Raw genomic sequence first — 12,468 nt, forward strand, 5'->3', positions numbered from 1 at the left:
TCCTCATGACTGGTTTGCCATTTTGCTTCATTTCCTTGACAAACGGCACACAGGGAGGGGAACGGATCGGGTCATGACTCTGCCAGATGTTCCAGCTGTAGGGTCCCCCCCCCCCTTAAAGCAGAGTGGGCTGCTGAGAAAGAGCTCCATGGCCTCGGGGCACCGGGGATCTGCTCTGTGAAGAATCAGGGGACTCGCTGTGCAGAATGGAGCATGAAGATGTTCTTCGTCCGAGAAGATCTTTAGATTTATTTGTCTTTTTAAAGATTTATTTATTCATTTTAGAGAAAGATGGAGCGAGAGAGAGCATATGAGGAGGTGCAGAGGCAGGTGCAGGTGCAGAGAGACAGCAACTTTAGCAGACTCTGCGATGAGCACTGACGCGGGGCTCGATCTCATGACCTTGAGGTCACGACGTGAGCCCAAACCAAGAGTCCGATGCTTAACCAACTGTGCCACCCAAGGGGCCCTAGAATTGATCCTAATCCTGGGTGTTTCGTTCTCCACCAGCAAACACACGCCTCCTCCGTCAACGATGAGGAAGTGAGTGTGCTCCTCCGTTCCAAACCTTCCATCCATGTGAGAATCTCTACGTCACACGAGATGAGGGCAGCAGCGGTGGCACGACGCACCAGCACCTGCTGCCCCCTGGCCCCCAACCACCCATGGCATCTCTTGCAGAAGGTGCAGAGCTGGGATTCCAGCCCACCTGTCGCCACTCAGACACGATGCCACTCGATGGCCACACATTTCCCTCTGGTCCCCATCAGCGCCCATGGGAGAAAACTTCCCGCAGGAAAGATGTTTGTGGCAAGTCTGGGTTTTGCCCCTTACCGGTCTGGCCGTGACCTCTACCTGCCTTGGGAAACCCTGTGTCCGCACTGGCACGATGAAGACAGGAACAGTACCTCCTTCACAAGGACGTCCTACTGCGACCACGATGTATCTGAGTCTCAGCAGAGGAGGTGAAATGCAACGGGGACCGAGCCATCTTTGGGTCATTGTAACTCTTAGTGCTGACCTTGGGACCCGTCGGCTGAGGACCGGATGATGAGCCTTCTCTGTCCAGCTGCCCTGGAAATCCTTCCAGGCTGGGCTGGCACCGTGGCCTTCCAACCCCGCTGAGTTAACAGTTAAAACACTCCTAGCCAGGGTGGACTAGCCAGGGTGGACGGGCTGTCTTGCCCGTGGCCGTGTCCATGATCCCATGCCACCTGCTGGGGAAGAATCTGGAGGTGACACCTTCACCCCGTCTAGTCTCTGGTCCCTGGCATGCGGATTACGGGACATCCTAAAAAGCAAAGCTGCGAGTGCGAATTTCCCACGGATTGGACTCGGCCCTGGATGGGCCCACACGCCGCTATGCACCCGGACAGAGGCCATTTGCTGGGATTTGGGGACAGAAGATCAGAAGATGCTAAATGCTCCATCAAACACCGTGAACCTTTAAAGTACTGAATCTTATTTGTCCTTGAATTCCCGATGGTCACGAAAACTGTGCCTAAACAGAAACCCAGCTTCCCTTTGTTGTTAAATTCTGCTCCTGCCCCCAAGTTTGCACCTGGACGTCCCAACTCCTGGTGCCTCAGTGGTGACTGAAGTTGGGGAGAGGGTCTTTAAGGAGGTGATTAAGTCAACATGAGGCCACTGAGGCGAGTCCCATGTTCCTTGTCGAAGAGGAAGAGACACTAGGGATGCGCGTGCTGGCAGGGACGGCCCCCGCCGGCCGCAGGGCGCCTTGGGAGCGCCCCGATTGTGCACTAACAACCTCGGGACCGCGAGAATAAATGTCTGTGGCTCAAGACCTCGAGTCCGTGGTGTCCTGTGGTGACAGCCCAGCAAACTGGGTGCCCCTCACCTCAGGGGGCAGGTGGCCCCTGGGCCCGGGAACAGTTCAAACCACCATGGGTTCCAACAAGGGTCTGCACAGACAGCGCCTCAACCGCCGCGCCCTCGAGAAAGCCACTCACCCTCCGCGCGCCTGTCTCCTGTGCAAAGGGGACACGGCCCCTACAAGGGCGGGTACAGAAGCTTAAGGCAGCACGGCCTGGCCTTGCTGGGAGACCACGCGAGCCAACACACGACCTAACCGCCACGGGGTGCTTCTGCAGATTCGTCACGTCGGCGCCCCAACTCCAGGTCACAGGGGATTCTTTCCTACATTCCATGAAAACAGACATTTCTAGAATAGCGGGCCCAGGCACTGGTCCCCATCCTGTCCTCTGGGCACAGCCCCCGCCCAGGACGGGAACTGGTCCCGTCCCAGGGAGCCTTCACAGTTCTTGGCTTAACTGTTCTAATTTCTGCTCTTTCTCGGACTCTTCGATTTCTAGAATGTTCTCTTCTTGGCATTTTTTTTAGTTTTTTCCTCTCCAAATGCAGTGCATCTCCATCTGTCCAGGCACCAGGTAAGTGGTGTGGGACAGGGCCTCGCCACCCTACCACCGCACTGCAGTGGGTTTGGGCGCAGGCTGCCGTAAGCTCCTCCCAGCTGGCTGCCGGCACCTCCAACGCACCCGAGCCTTTTCCTCAGCTGCAGCCACTCTTACGCTGGGAATCGCGGGGCCCAGGGTCGGCCTTGGACTGAGGCACATCCCGGAGCCTCGATGGGACGCGGGCCTGGGGATACGCCTGTGCAGGGTCTACAGCATGGGGGGCGCGGGAGCGACGGGCGTGGGGGCGTCGGAGAACCAGGGGCCTCTCCCCCCGAATGGCAGCTCACTGAGGATCCCCCGGATGCCGGCAGGACCCCTGTGTAGCTGCCCCCTCGCACCTGAGCCTCCGGCTGGATACGCCCGCCACGTACCACGTCTCGGGCCGCAAGGCCTGTTCTCCCCGTGTCACCGGGCCTTCCGGGTGGGCCGTGGCTCACGTCCAGAGCTGGGCATATGCCGCGCGGCCTCGCAGGCCTCGCCCCGGCCCTTGGGTCGTTCGGTCCACACACAATTGTTTATAAAACACTCACCGATGGGCCACGGCCCACCAGGCGTTGTGCGTGGGGCTGGGACGCACCTACCGGGCCCCAGTCGGGATTCAGTCCCGGAGACGGCGAGCATATACTGTGTCCTCGAGGCCGGGGGGGCGGGGGGGCTCCTGAACCTGTCACCGTGGTCCCCTCGACAGACAGAGCGGCTCCTTCCTGACCCCTGCTTGCACAGCCCTGGGGAGGGCTCGGGGCGAGAGGTCACGGCAGGGCCGTCACCCGCCGATGCTGACCAGTGGCCTGCGCTGTGCGTCCCCGGCCTGGGGGGAGCTCATCACGCCCACGGGCCCCTGGGACGCGACCCCAAGCCAGTCGGAGGAAAACGTGCTGAGGGCGTCAGTCTGCTTTTACCCCGAGGGAAAGCCCAACAGCCACCCACACAGGCTTTAGGCTCCGCGGAGGGGAAGACGCAGCAGGAAGGCGCTGCTTCTCTCTGCAGACCCTCACCTGCCGCACCTGCTTTGGACAAAAAGCGAGGGAGGGGCACCCAGGGCCCTTTCCTTGAGGACGTCTGAGTCCCCACGAGGAAAGAAACGTGCCTGGACAGACTCAGAAATAAACCCACAGGAGATGCCCCGGCCTCAACGTCCCCTGCCGTCTGCCCCGGGGCCGAGGGGCTTTCCTGCAGGGTGATCGGGGGCTAGAGGGGCCACCTGGGTCCTCTCCACCTGCCCCCCCTCCCGCCCGGGGCAGAGGTGCTCTGCTGAGGCATCAGCCTGCAGCCCTGAAACACAGGACTGCTGCCTGCACGGCTCTTGACCTCAGAGAGGGCCGGGCCCTGCAACACGGGAAGGAAATGCCAGCGCGGCGCTCCCACGGTGTCCAGGACATGAAAGTGCCGTGCAGCCAAGGCTGGGGAGCTGGAAAGCCCCCTGGCACCCCCGGGAGGAAGCCTGGCGGCTGCTCTGGGCTCCTACGACGTCCACGCAAACCCCGTGGCGACCCCTGACACACGGGACCCCCCACCTCGAGGCCGGCACCTCTTCCTCTCCAAGGTCTGTTTGTCTCTGAGGAAGTCGCAGCGGGGATGTGGCCCGCTCGAGGCACGTTCCTTCCATGGCTCCACCTGTGCATCTGCGGAGACAGGCCCCGGCCTCCGCAGCTTAGAAGGGTCACCACACACGGCGGAGGATGCGCAGCGGGGCCGGCCCCTTGGCTGCGTGGTCTCTGACCTGCAGCCTGGCCTGACTCAGTTTCCTCCAGTCGACCGAACAAGAGCCATCATATTGGACCAACTCGCCATCTTAAGGAGGGTCACGTCAAGGATTTACGTGGCCGTGTCTTTTATCCGTGGCAAAAAAGTGCAACACACAGGCACACACACGTCTGTGCAAGTGTGATTCTGAAGAAACACAGTTAAGAAACATTAAAAGACCAAACCGGGGGCGCCCGAGGGGGCTCAGTGGTTGAGCATCTCCCTTTGTCTCAGGCCATGACCCTGGGGTCCTGGGATCGAGTCCTGCATTGGGTTCCCTGCAGGGAGCCTGCTTTTCCCTCTGCCTGGGTCTCTGCCTCTCTCTCTCTCTCTCTCTCTCTCTCTCTGGGTCTCTCAGGAATAAGAAAATAATTTAAAAAATAAATAAAAGACCAAACCGACATAAAGGGATTTAGCAGGATCCGCAGATCGCAGGCAGGACGGCCTGGGAGGAGAAAATCAGCGAAACACAGAGGAGGTGGGGGTGGGTGGGGAGAGGAGCTTCCCGTCCTGCTGGTGCTCCCCTGGGGCTCCTCCCATTTTACCTGCAGCCTGCGTGAGGCTCCTGCACCCACGGAGCCCACGTGAGAACTGTACTAAGTGGCAACATCCAGCCTCCAGCCACACCTGCGGCCCCTTCCCCTTCCCGGGGCTACGGGTGCCCCGTCTTGCTCGTCCTCACAGAGCACAGACGAGGTGGGGTGCGCGTGTGGGTCCCGTCTTCAGAGGCCGACCCCTCCCTGGGAGGCCCGGTCACCGCGGCAGCCCCGGCCGCACAGCGTGCAGACTTCGCACACCCTCCTGTCTCCACAGACCACTCGCACAGCTCCGCCGTCTACACCACACGGTCATTTCCAGCTCCGGCATCGGGCGGGACCTGCATGGGGAGGGCTCCTACACCGTGGCTTCCTAGGGACAGGGCTGCCCGACGTGCTGCCGGCCGTCACCGCCTTGCATCATACTGTGAGGTCAGTGGTTCTCCGGTGGAGAGGGGAGCCGTCTCTACGCAGCCGGTAAACGAATCGCGAGCGGAGGAAGTGCATTCACATGGATGCTCACCCCCGTGGTGGGACCGGCCCTGAGGCTCTGAGACACGTCGGCGGCACTGAGACCGAGTTCCCTGCCCCTGGGCTTCGGTGTCGGAAGCTGGAAGAGAAACGGGACAGAGGGAGGAGGTGGCCGCACTGGCCAAGTGGCCTCCGAGGGGGGCGCAGGTGAGGGGACAGGACCAGGGCAGGGCCTCCCGGGTGCGCAGTGAGGTCGTGGGGGCCCGCAGGCCCGGCTGGGGACTCGGGTTACCCTCCGATGTATGCAAAGGGCAGACGGGCCGCTGCTTCTCTAGTGACAAGTACGGCTCCGGAGGAGTCTGCAGACGGAGCAGGAGGCCACTGCAGGGGGGTTGTCCCCGGGGAGCCTGCTGGGGTGGGCGCGGGGGAGCCGGCTGGCAGGCGGAGGGCTGGGGGGCACGGGGGTGCAGGTCTCCCCTCGCCATTGCACACAGGGGGTCGGTCCACGGGGGCCTCTCCCAGGCCATCCCCGGAGTCCCGCCTGGTCAGGGGAGCGCTCCGGAAGCCAAAGCGCCCAGTCGCACCCACGGAGCACCACCCGCACGCCGCAGATCATCACAGATCTTCGATTACTACGAAGAAGAGTTTTTTAGAAGTCTCCAAGCATCATCCACTTGGCCAGAAACAGAGTCACTGCCAGCATGAGGCAGGAGCCTGCCCCCCAGGAGGAGGACCGTGGGCATGGCTCTGCGGGGACAGGGAGCCCGGACGTTCCAGCCTCTAAGCCACGGCCGTGAGTCCTCACAGCAGAGGGGAGGAGGCAGCGGGGGCCCAGCCTGGCCCGTGGCCCTGCTCGGTGGGCACCAGGGCTCCCGCGGCTGCCTCCCCGGAGCCTTCTATCTGCGGGCCGGGAAGCAGAGCAAGGCCAGGAATACTCCAGAAGGAGGTGAAACACCGTCGCAGGAGCAGTCCAACACGCACTTGGATCCTGGATGAGACGTTTCACTGGGGGTGGGCTCAGCCAAGCTCTACGATTCCCCGCAATCCTCTAAGCACCTGGTTCTCATGATGCTTCCAGAAATGGAACCTCAGGTGGGAACGTTTGCCCCTGGTTTCTAACGCGTGCAGATCACCCTAATTATCCACAACACTGAACAAAGCACGCTGCGTGTCTGTGTGTACGTTGCACCGAGATATTCAGGAATGAATATTAGTTCATGCTCTCAAGTGCAGGGCTTGCAAGCAGCAGCCGTTCGACGCAGATTTATCGAACGCATAAGCCATTTCTCATGGAAAAATCCATTTTGGGTTCTACCAATAACTGGTCATAACACCGACCTCCCCCATCGCTCACTGGGACGGCCGACACCACCACCACCGGTTATTTTAATCCCAATGCAACAAACTTGAGACGGTGCAGCAGTGTGCTTGTCACGTCGGGATTTTATGGCGCTGGACGCTTTCTGCAATGAACGCGATAATTCAAGTCCTTTAGGACAAAAGAAAGCCGGGATAGCTCAAATACTTTCGGAATTACTTGTACTTACAATAGAAAAAGGATTTATAGCTCTTACGGGCACAAAAGCTGCGTAGAAGAACCGCGTGTCGGCTGAAAAATTAACGAAGAGCCGTTTATTCTCTATCTGTGGCGAATGGTAACTCCATTAGCACCGCGCTTTCTAGGAAGCCTCCACACGTTATTGCTAATCAATTGACGGAGACCAAAGTGAAAGAAGCTACTCTGTACCCAGGGAAGCACTGTACGGCGGCAGAGGTCAGCACGCGGGGTTTACTGGATGGCTTTGATCCTGAATAGGTAAACTGAGTCACCCAAGTACGGGTTCCTTCATGGGATTCTATTCTCGTTACTCTCCGAGGCTCCAAAGACACAAAGGGACGAGCGCCTGTGTCCTGAAAATCTCTGGGAGCGCGGACTAGTGAACAGGGCGTGCGCCGTGGGTGAGCGACGGGCAACATGCCTCCACGGGGTGTGGCCCTGTTTAACAGAATGAACCTGCCCCAGGGCCTCGTTGCTCTATGTCTGATGTTTGCGGCAATGGAGAGTTTGATTTTTAAATGTGATCTGCACCTGGTTAATGCAGGAGGCCGGCCGGGGCAGAGTCGTCGCCCCCACCGCCCGGCCCTCCCTGCCTCGGGCTCCTGCAGCCCCCGAGGTGTGGCTCTCGCTCCACCTGGCCATGCAGGTTGCACACCTCGAGGGAGTTCAGGGACTCAGCAAGGCGACACTGCCAGGAGTGACAAGAGCTGGGATCTGGGCCCAGGAAGCCGCTCCAGGGCCCGTGCTCTGACCTCTCGGTCACGCACCTGGGAAGGCTGCTTTTAGTGTTCCCGTTTTGCGGAGGAGGAAAACTAAGGGCCAGAGAGTGGGTGGAGAGGTGCCGGCATGGGCACCTGTGTCTGCAGCCCCACTCACGATCTGAGATCCATGCCGACCCACAGCCCGAGGGACAGGTCGCCTGGCCTCCTTGGGGACAGCTGCTAAGACCCAGCATACAGAGGGGGCTCGGCCCTCGGTCGGGGTCAGCACAGAGCAGGGCGGAGTGAGGACCCTGTGGGATCTCCAAGGCCAAAGGAAGACAGACCCCGTCCCCCCGTCCGGAATGGGCAATCCCTCTGTCCCTGACCCAAGTGCTCGGCGGGTCCCAGCAAGATGCAAGAGCTATTTATTCATCGGGACATCCAAGTCAGGCCTCGCAGGTGCGCTCCCTTCCAGGTAGCTGCCCTGCCGGAGAATCCCTCCAGGTCTGTTAAAAATATTGCCGCCGGGTGGATCTCTCGGACATGTGCTAGCCCCGCGTCTGAGTGGGCGGCTCGGGGCTGTGGCATCCCGCGGCCCGGCGGTTCTCAAAGTGGGGTTTGCCTGGGAACGTGCTGGAACGCAAATTCTCAGGCCCTGCCCCAGACCTACTGAATCAGAAGCTCTCAGGGTGGAGCCAAGTCGAATGTGTTTTAACAAGCCCTTTGGGGGTGATTCTGATGCTCACGTAAGTCTGGAAAATCCTGACTTAGCATATGGTGCCCTCACACAGGCATCGTTCCCGTCTGAACGTTGCGCTTGGTCGGAGCTGCGGGTACCGGGAGGCGGGATGGCGTCTGGCACAGGGAGCCGTCCTCTTCTGCAAAGATAGCGCGTGTCTTCACCCGTCTTGCCAGTTTCTCTGCTAATGGGCTTGCACAAGGACACCCTGAGTCTCTCCCATGGGCTCCAACACCTCCTGGGAAACTCTCTTTGAAAAGAACTTCCAGAAATTGTGAAGACTGATGATCGCGCTGTATGTACATCATCAGGTAACAAAAACGCGGACACAAAGACTGTGTTTTTGGGAATGTTTCCCATGAGCCAGGACATGGCTGAAAGGATTCCCTCTTTAAGACCTGAAGTAATAAGGAAGCACTGAAGTTTTCAGACCTGATGATAAGAAAAAACAAAAAAACGACAAAAAAAAAAAAAAAAACAAACCCCAAAAAACAACAAAAAACCAAAACCAAAACCAAAAAAAAAAAAAACAACCAAAAAACAAACAACAACAAAAAAAACTTCTAAAATAAGAAAATCTACACATTTTCCTTTTCCAGAACCAGTCATGTCCTTGAGAATAAGCCTTTCCTCTTCATTCAGGATATTGGTGTTAGCAACAGTTGCACATAAATAAGGCTTTCCAAACAAACATCTTATCTTTATATGGAAGGAAGTTCATGAAGAAGGAATTGACGTTTTTCCCCAACAACGACAACAATACATTTTTGGGTTCCTTTCCCAGAAATTAGTAAATAACAAAATACCTTTCATTTAAGAAGGAAATAAAAAAAAAAAAGGTCATAGCAAATGCTTAAATCTAATCCATATGCCACTCATATGCTTGCAAAAGGAGAGGGTTTCTGTGAGCCAATTTCTCCACTCATTCTGTGCCAAATAAAACAGATTTCAGTAAAAAGCTTTTACTGCCTCACAGGGAACTCTGCTCATTCTTCGGGGTATAGAGAACTATTCATTTTTCATTCAGAATTCCCGGTTCTCTACTTACTATATACATTTTTGCACTCCAGCACACTGTACCCACTCTGGAGAAGCACGGTGAAGTCTGAAAAACACAACATCTTCTCCGGATGGAAGAAATTTTTAAAATGCTGATGTGGTTTAGCATCTACATTCTATAACATTAGGGAAATGCAATTCTCAATGCAAAAAAAAAAAAAAAACCCCAAAAAACAAAAAATAAAAAACAAAACACAAAAAACTTGTATGTGATGATCCTGGGATTCGTGACTGTCACTGCTAAAGAAATATCCGTCCCGATCAAAAGCAAAAAAGAGGTCCCCAGAGGGAGCCAGCTGAAAAAGTGCTAAATACTAAAAATATGGTCTGTGGGTTATGAAAAAGTTCAGACTCTAAACCCAGGAAAGGGACAACTGGGTGGCTCAGTGCTTAAAGCATCTGCCTTCGGCCCAGGGCGTGATCCTGGAGTCCTGGGATCGAGTCCCGCGTCGGGCTCCCTGCAGGGAGCCTGCTTCTCCCTCTGCCTGCGTCTCTTCCTCTCTCTCTGTGTCTCTCATGAATAAATAAATAAAATCTTAAAAAATAAACCCCAGGAAAATAAAGAGGCACACCATACACACCCATAGGAAGTAGCTTTGTGTTCGATTTGCACCATTCAATCATGCAAGGGTACAACCAAGTGAGGTTCCACGTGTGCCTGAAGTTCCTCACATCAAAAGGTAGCTGAGATGTCACGGAGAACCCAAAACCACTGCGAGGCATTAGGAAATGCTTAAGAAACACAAACATCAACATGCTCTCTTCTAAAATATGTCGTGCTGCAGGCTTTGCCAGCGGAGCGCAAGGGCACAGCAGGGAAGGTCTGTAGATGGGAACAGTGTGGTCTTCAGGGATAGAGATTCCCTCTGGAGGGACAGAGGAAGATTCGGTAAAATTTATGAAACGTGATGGACACACGGGCGCCTGACAGTTGCGCGTCCGACTCTGTTTCGGCCCAGGTCATGATCTCAGGGTCGTGGGATGGAGCCCTGCATCGGGCTCCACGCTCAGCGCAGAGTCTGCTTGGGATTCTCCTCCTCCCTCTACCTACCCTTCCCACTTGTGCATGCTCCCCGCCCCTCTCTCTAAAATAAATAAATACATTAAAAAAAAAAAAGACTGATAGACAACCAGGCTCAAAAGGAAACCAAGCAAGAAGTCGGCTGCTCCAGAGAGACCCTCAGGGAACTTCTAAGCATGCCTCCCAGGTGGGAGGCACGGACTTGGTTTCTAGTTTATTTTAAGGAAAAGCGATTTTATGAATAAGCACAGAAGGGTTCCAGCTAAGACTCTCGGGATCGTGCAGCTATGACCGAGGCAGAAGGAAAAGCATGAAGGCCCCGTGGGGGAATAACTGTGTGCCCCGCCAAGTTCCTGTTCCTGGAGTGGTGTCCTCCTCGCCCCCGCCCCCCATCTCCACCTCTTGGCCCAGGAAGCTGGGCCATCCCCCCCCAGGAAACCTCTGAGCGTCATGAAGAATAACGCGTCCTTCTTGACTCTGCAGGTTGACCTCATGCCTTGTGATGCGAATGGAGCAGGCCCCACTGCGGGCTCGGGTGGTCTGCCTCGGGGACCTCATCTTCCAAAGCTGGGTCCCCTCCCGGCCACCCCAGGGGCTGTCCCTGCTGCTGCCCACCCAAATGAGGAAGGACGCATCTTGAGAGCACAGACCACACTTCCCGGGTTTACCGTGTCCCATCCCAGCCCACGAGAGGAAGAGCTACCGTCAAGGAGCAGCTGAGCCCCCGGGAGCGGAGGGCCTGAGATTTCCAGGGGTGCTTCAAGGCAGCAGCAGACCCGCAGCAGGAAAGAAGCCCGGTCGAGACCCCGGCTGCTGGGGACAAAGGCTCTTTCCCGTCCACGTGTAACGACAACCTTGCAGCCATTTAGTTGCTCTGAAGACAAACTTAACACTCCTGGCTTCCTGCATACGCCGTCTCCACAAATGTCGTATCGCACAGAGAGCGACTTACTGCAAACACCGCTCCCCGCTCTCTGCTGTGAACCTGACGTCTCTGGGGCATCTCGTGGCACATCACCTGTCGTCCCTCTCCCAGTCAAAGCCCAGGTTCCTGCCGGGAACCCGACCCATGCAATTCTCTCGGGAAGCGATCGTGACGATGCCCAAAATTTCAATGCTAGGGATAGCAAGCTCAGGCCTCTTAACGCCTAGAAGCACAAAAGGTCTCCTCCTACCTTCCGTAACTGAAGGGGCTCGGCGTGGGATCTCACCTCGACTTCCACATAGACCTTAACTATTCCCCTGAAATGCTCTAGGGGTGAAGCCACACGTTGGAAGGGTCATAGGGCCTGCAGGGAGCTTCTAGAAAGAACCCCCTGGTCCACGTCGCAGATGCACCGGCCCGGAGAGCCGCCCCCACTACCCCGGCCTACCTTTTCCGAGGCCTTGTCCTGCGCCGGTGGCCCCGTGCCAGGCGAGGTCGGGGGCGGAGGGGCCCGCCGCTTCTTCAGGTCCGACTTCACAGACACCCCCGAGATGTTGCTGAGCGACAGCGATGGACCCAACGGAACGGAACGGGGGTTCACGGACGGGGAGTTGGGCGTTGTCAGGCAGCCCTGTGGGGACAGACGAACAGGATACTCTCATCAGTGTCCCACGACTGCTGTGTGGGCGGGTGCTCCAGGCTGGACACAGCGCCAAGCCGCTCGCCCAGGCCCCCGACGTCATCTCCACCACGGCGGGCCTGCGTGGCCGCGCAAAACCCACATTCGCCCTGTCACGAAGGCCCGGGTTCTCCCTTTTAGGAGAAGATGCTGCTGCGCGACAGCCAGGTCTGTTTTCGGGATCATGAATCGGCCGGCATTCCCGCCCAAGGTACGAGGGAGCCTCGCTGAGACGTTAGCCTGCCATCCGAGGACGCCTGGGTGCCGGAGGGGAAGGAAGGGCGAGAAGCCTACTGCTCCCGGAGAAGAGGACTGTTCACTGGCGCTGACCACACTGCCTGCACCTCCGGCCGCCTGGTGACGACCCTCACGGCACCTGTTCCCTCGAACACCGACCGCCACCCCCTTACACCCACCAACAACGTGAGTGTGTCGCAGGTAAACACAGGCTTCCCCCTTCCCGGTGCTCTGCTGAGGCCACAAGGTCCAATTAAAGGTGGAGCTGCCGAGGTACCTGTGAACCCCCTGATCTCGTGCGTCCCTGTGCACCCCCACCCTGTGCATCCCTCATGCCGGAAAACCTGCGGCCTAGTGTCTGGAC

The 12,468-nt window shown here is 57.4% G+C and overlaps 1 protein-coding gene across 6 annotated transcripts in view; it reads right to left on the reverse strand.

Moving 5' to 3' along the window:
* The window catches only part of COBL (cordon-bleu WH2 repeat protein), a 244,651-nt gene that overhangs the window by 93,246 nt on the left and 138,937 nt on the right, over window positions 1-12,468 (reverse strand). For all 6 annotated transcript variants that reach the window (XM_055300773.1, XM_055300769.1, XM_055300771.1 and 3 more), the window contains one exon: window positions 11,637-11,819. In XM_055300773.1, the coding sequence (XP_055156748.1) occupies window positions 11,637-11,819 (183 nt within the window). The remainder of the gene's footprint in view (window positions 1-11,636; window positions 11,820-12,468) is intronic.

This window comes from Nyctereutes procyonoides, unplaced genomic scaffold (genome assembly GCF_905146905.1).
Source record: "Nyctereutes procyonoides isolate TBG_1078 unplaced genomic scaffold, NYPRO_anot_genome, whole genome shotgun sequence".
Lineage (NCBI taxonomy): Eukaryota > Metazoa > Chordata > Mammalia > Carnivora > Canidae > Nyctereutes > Nyctereutes procyonoides.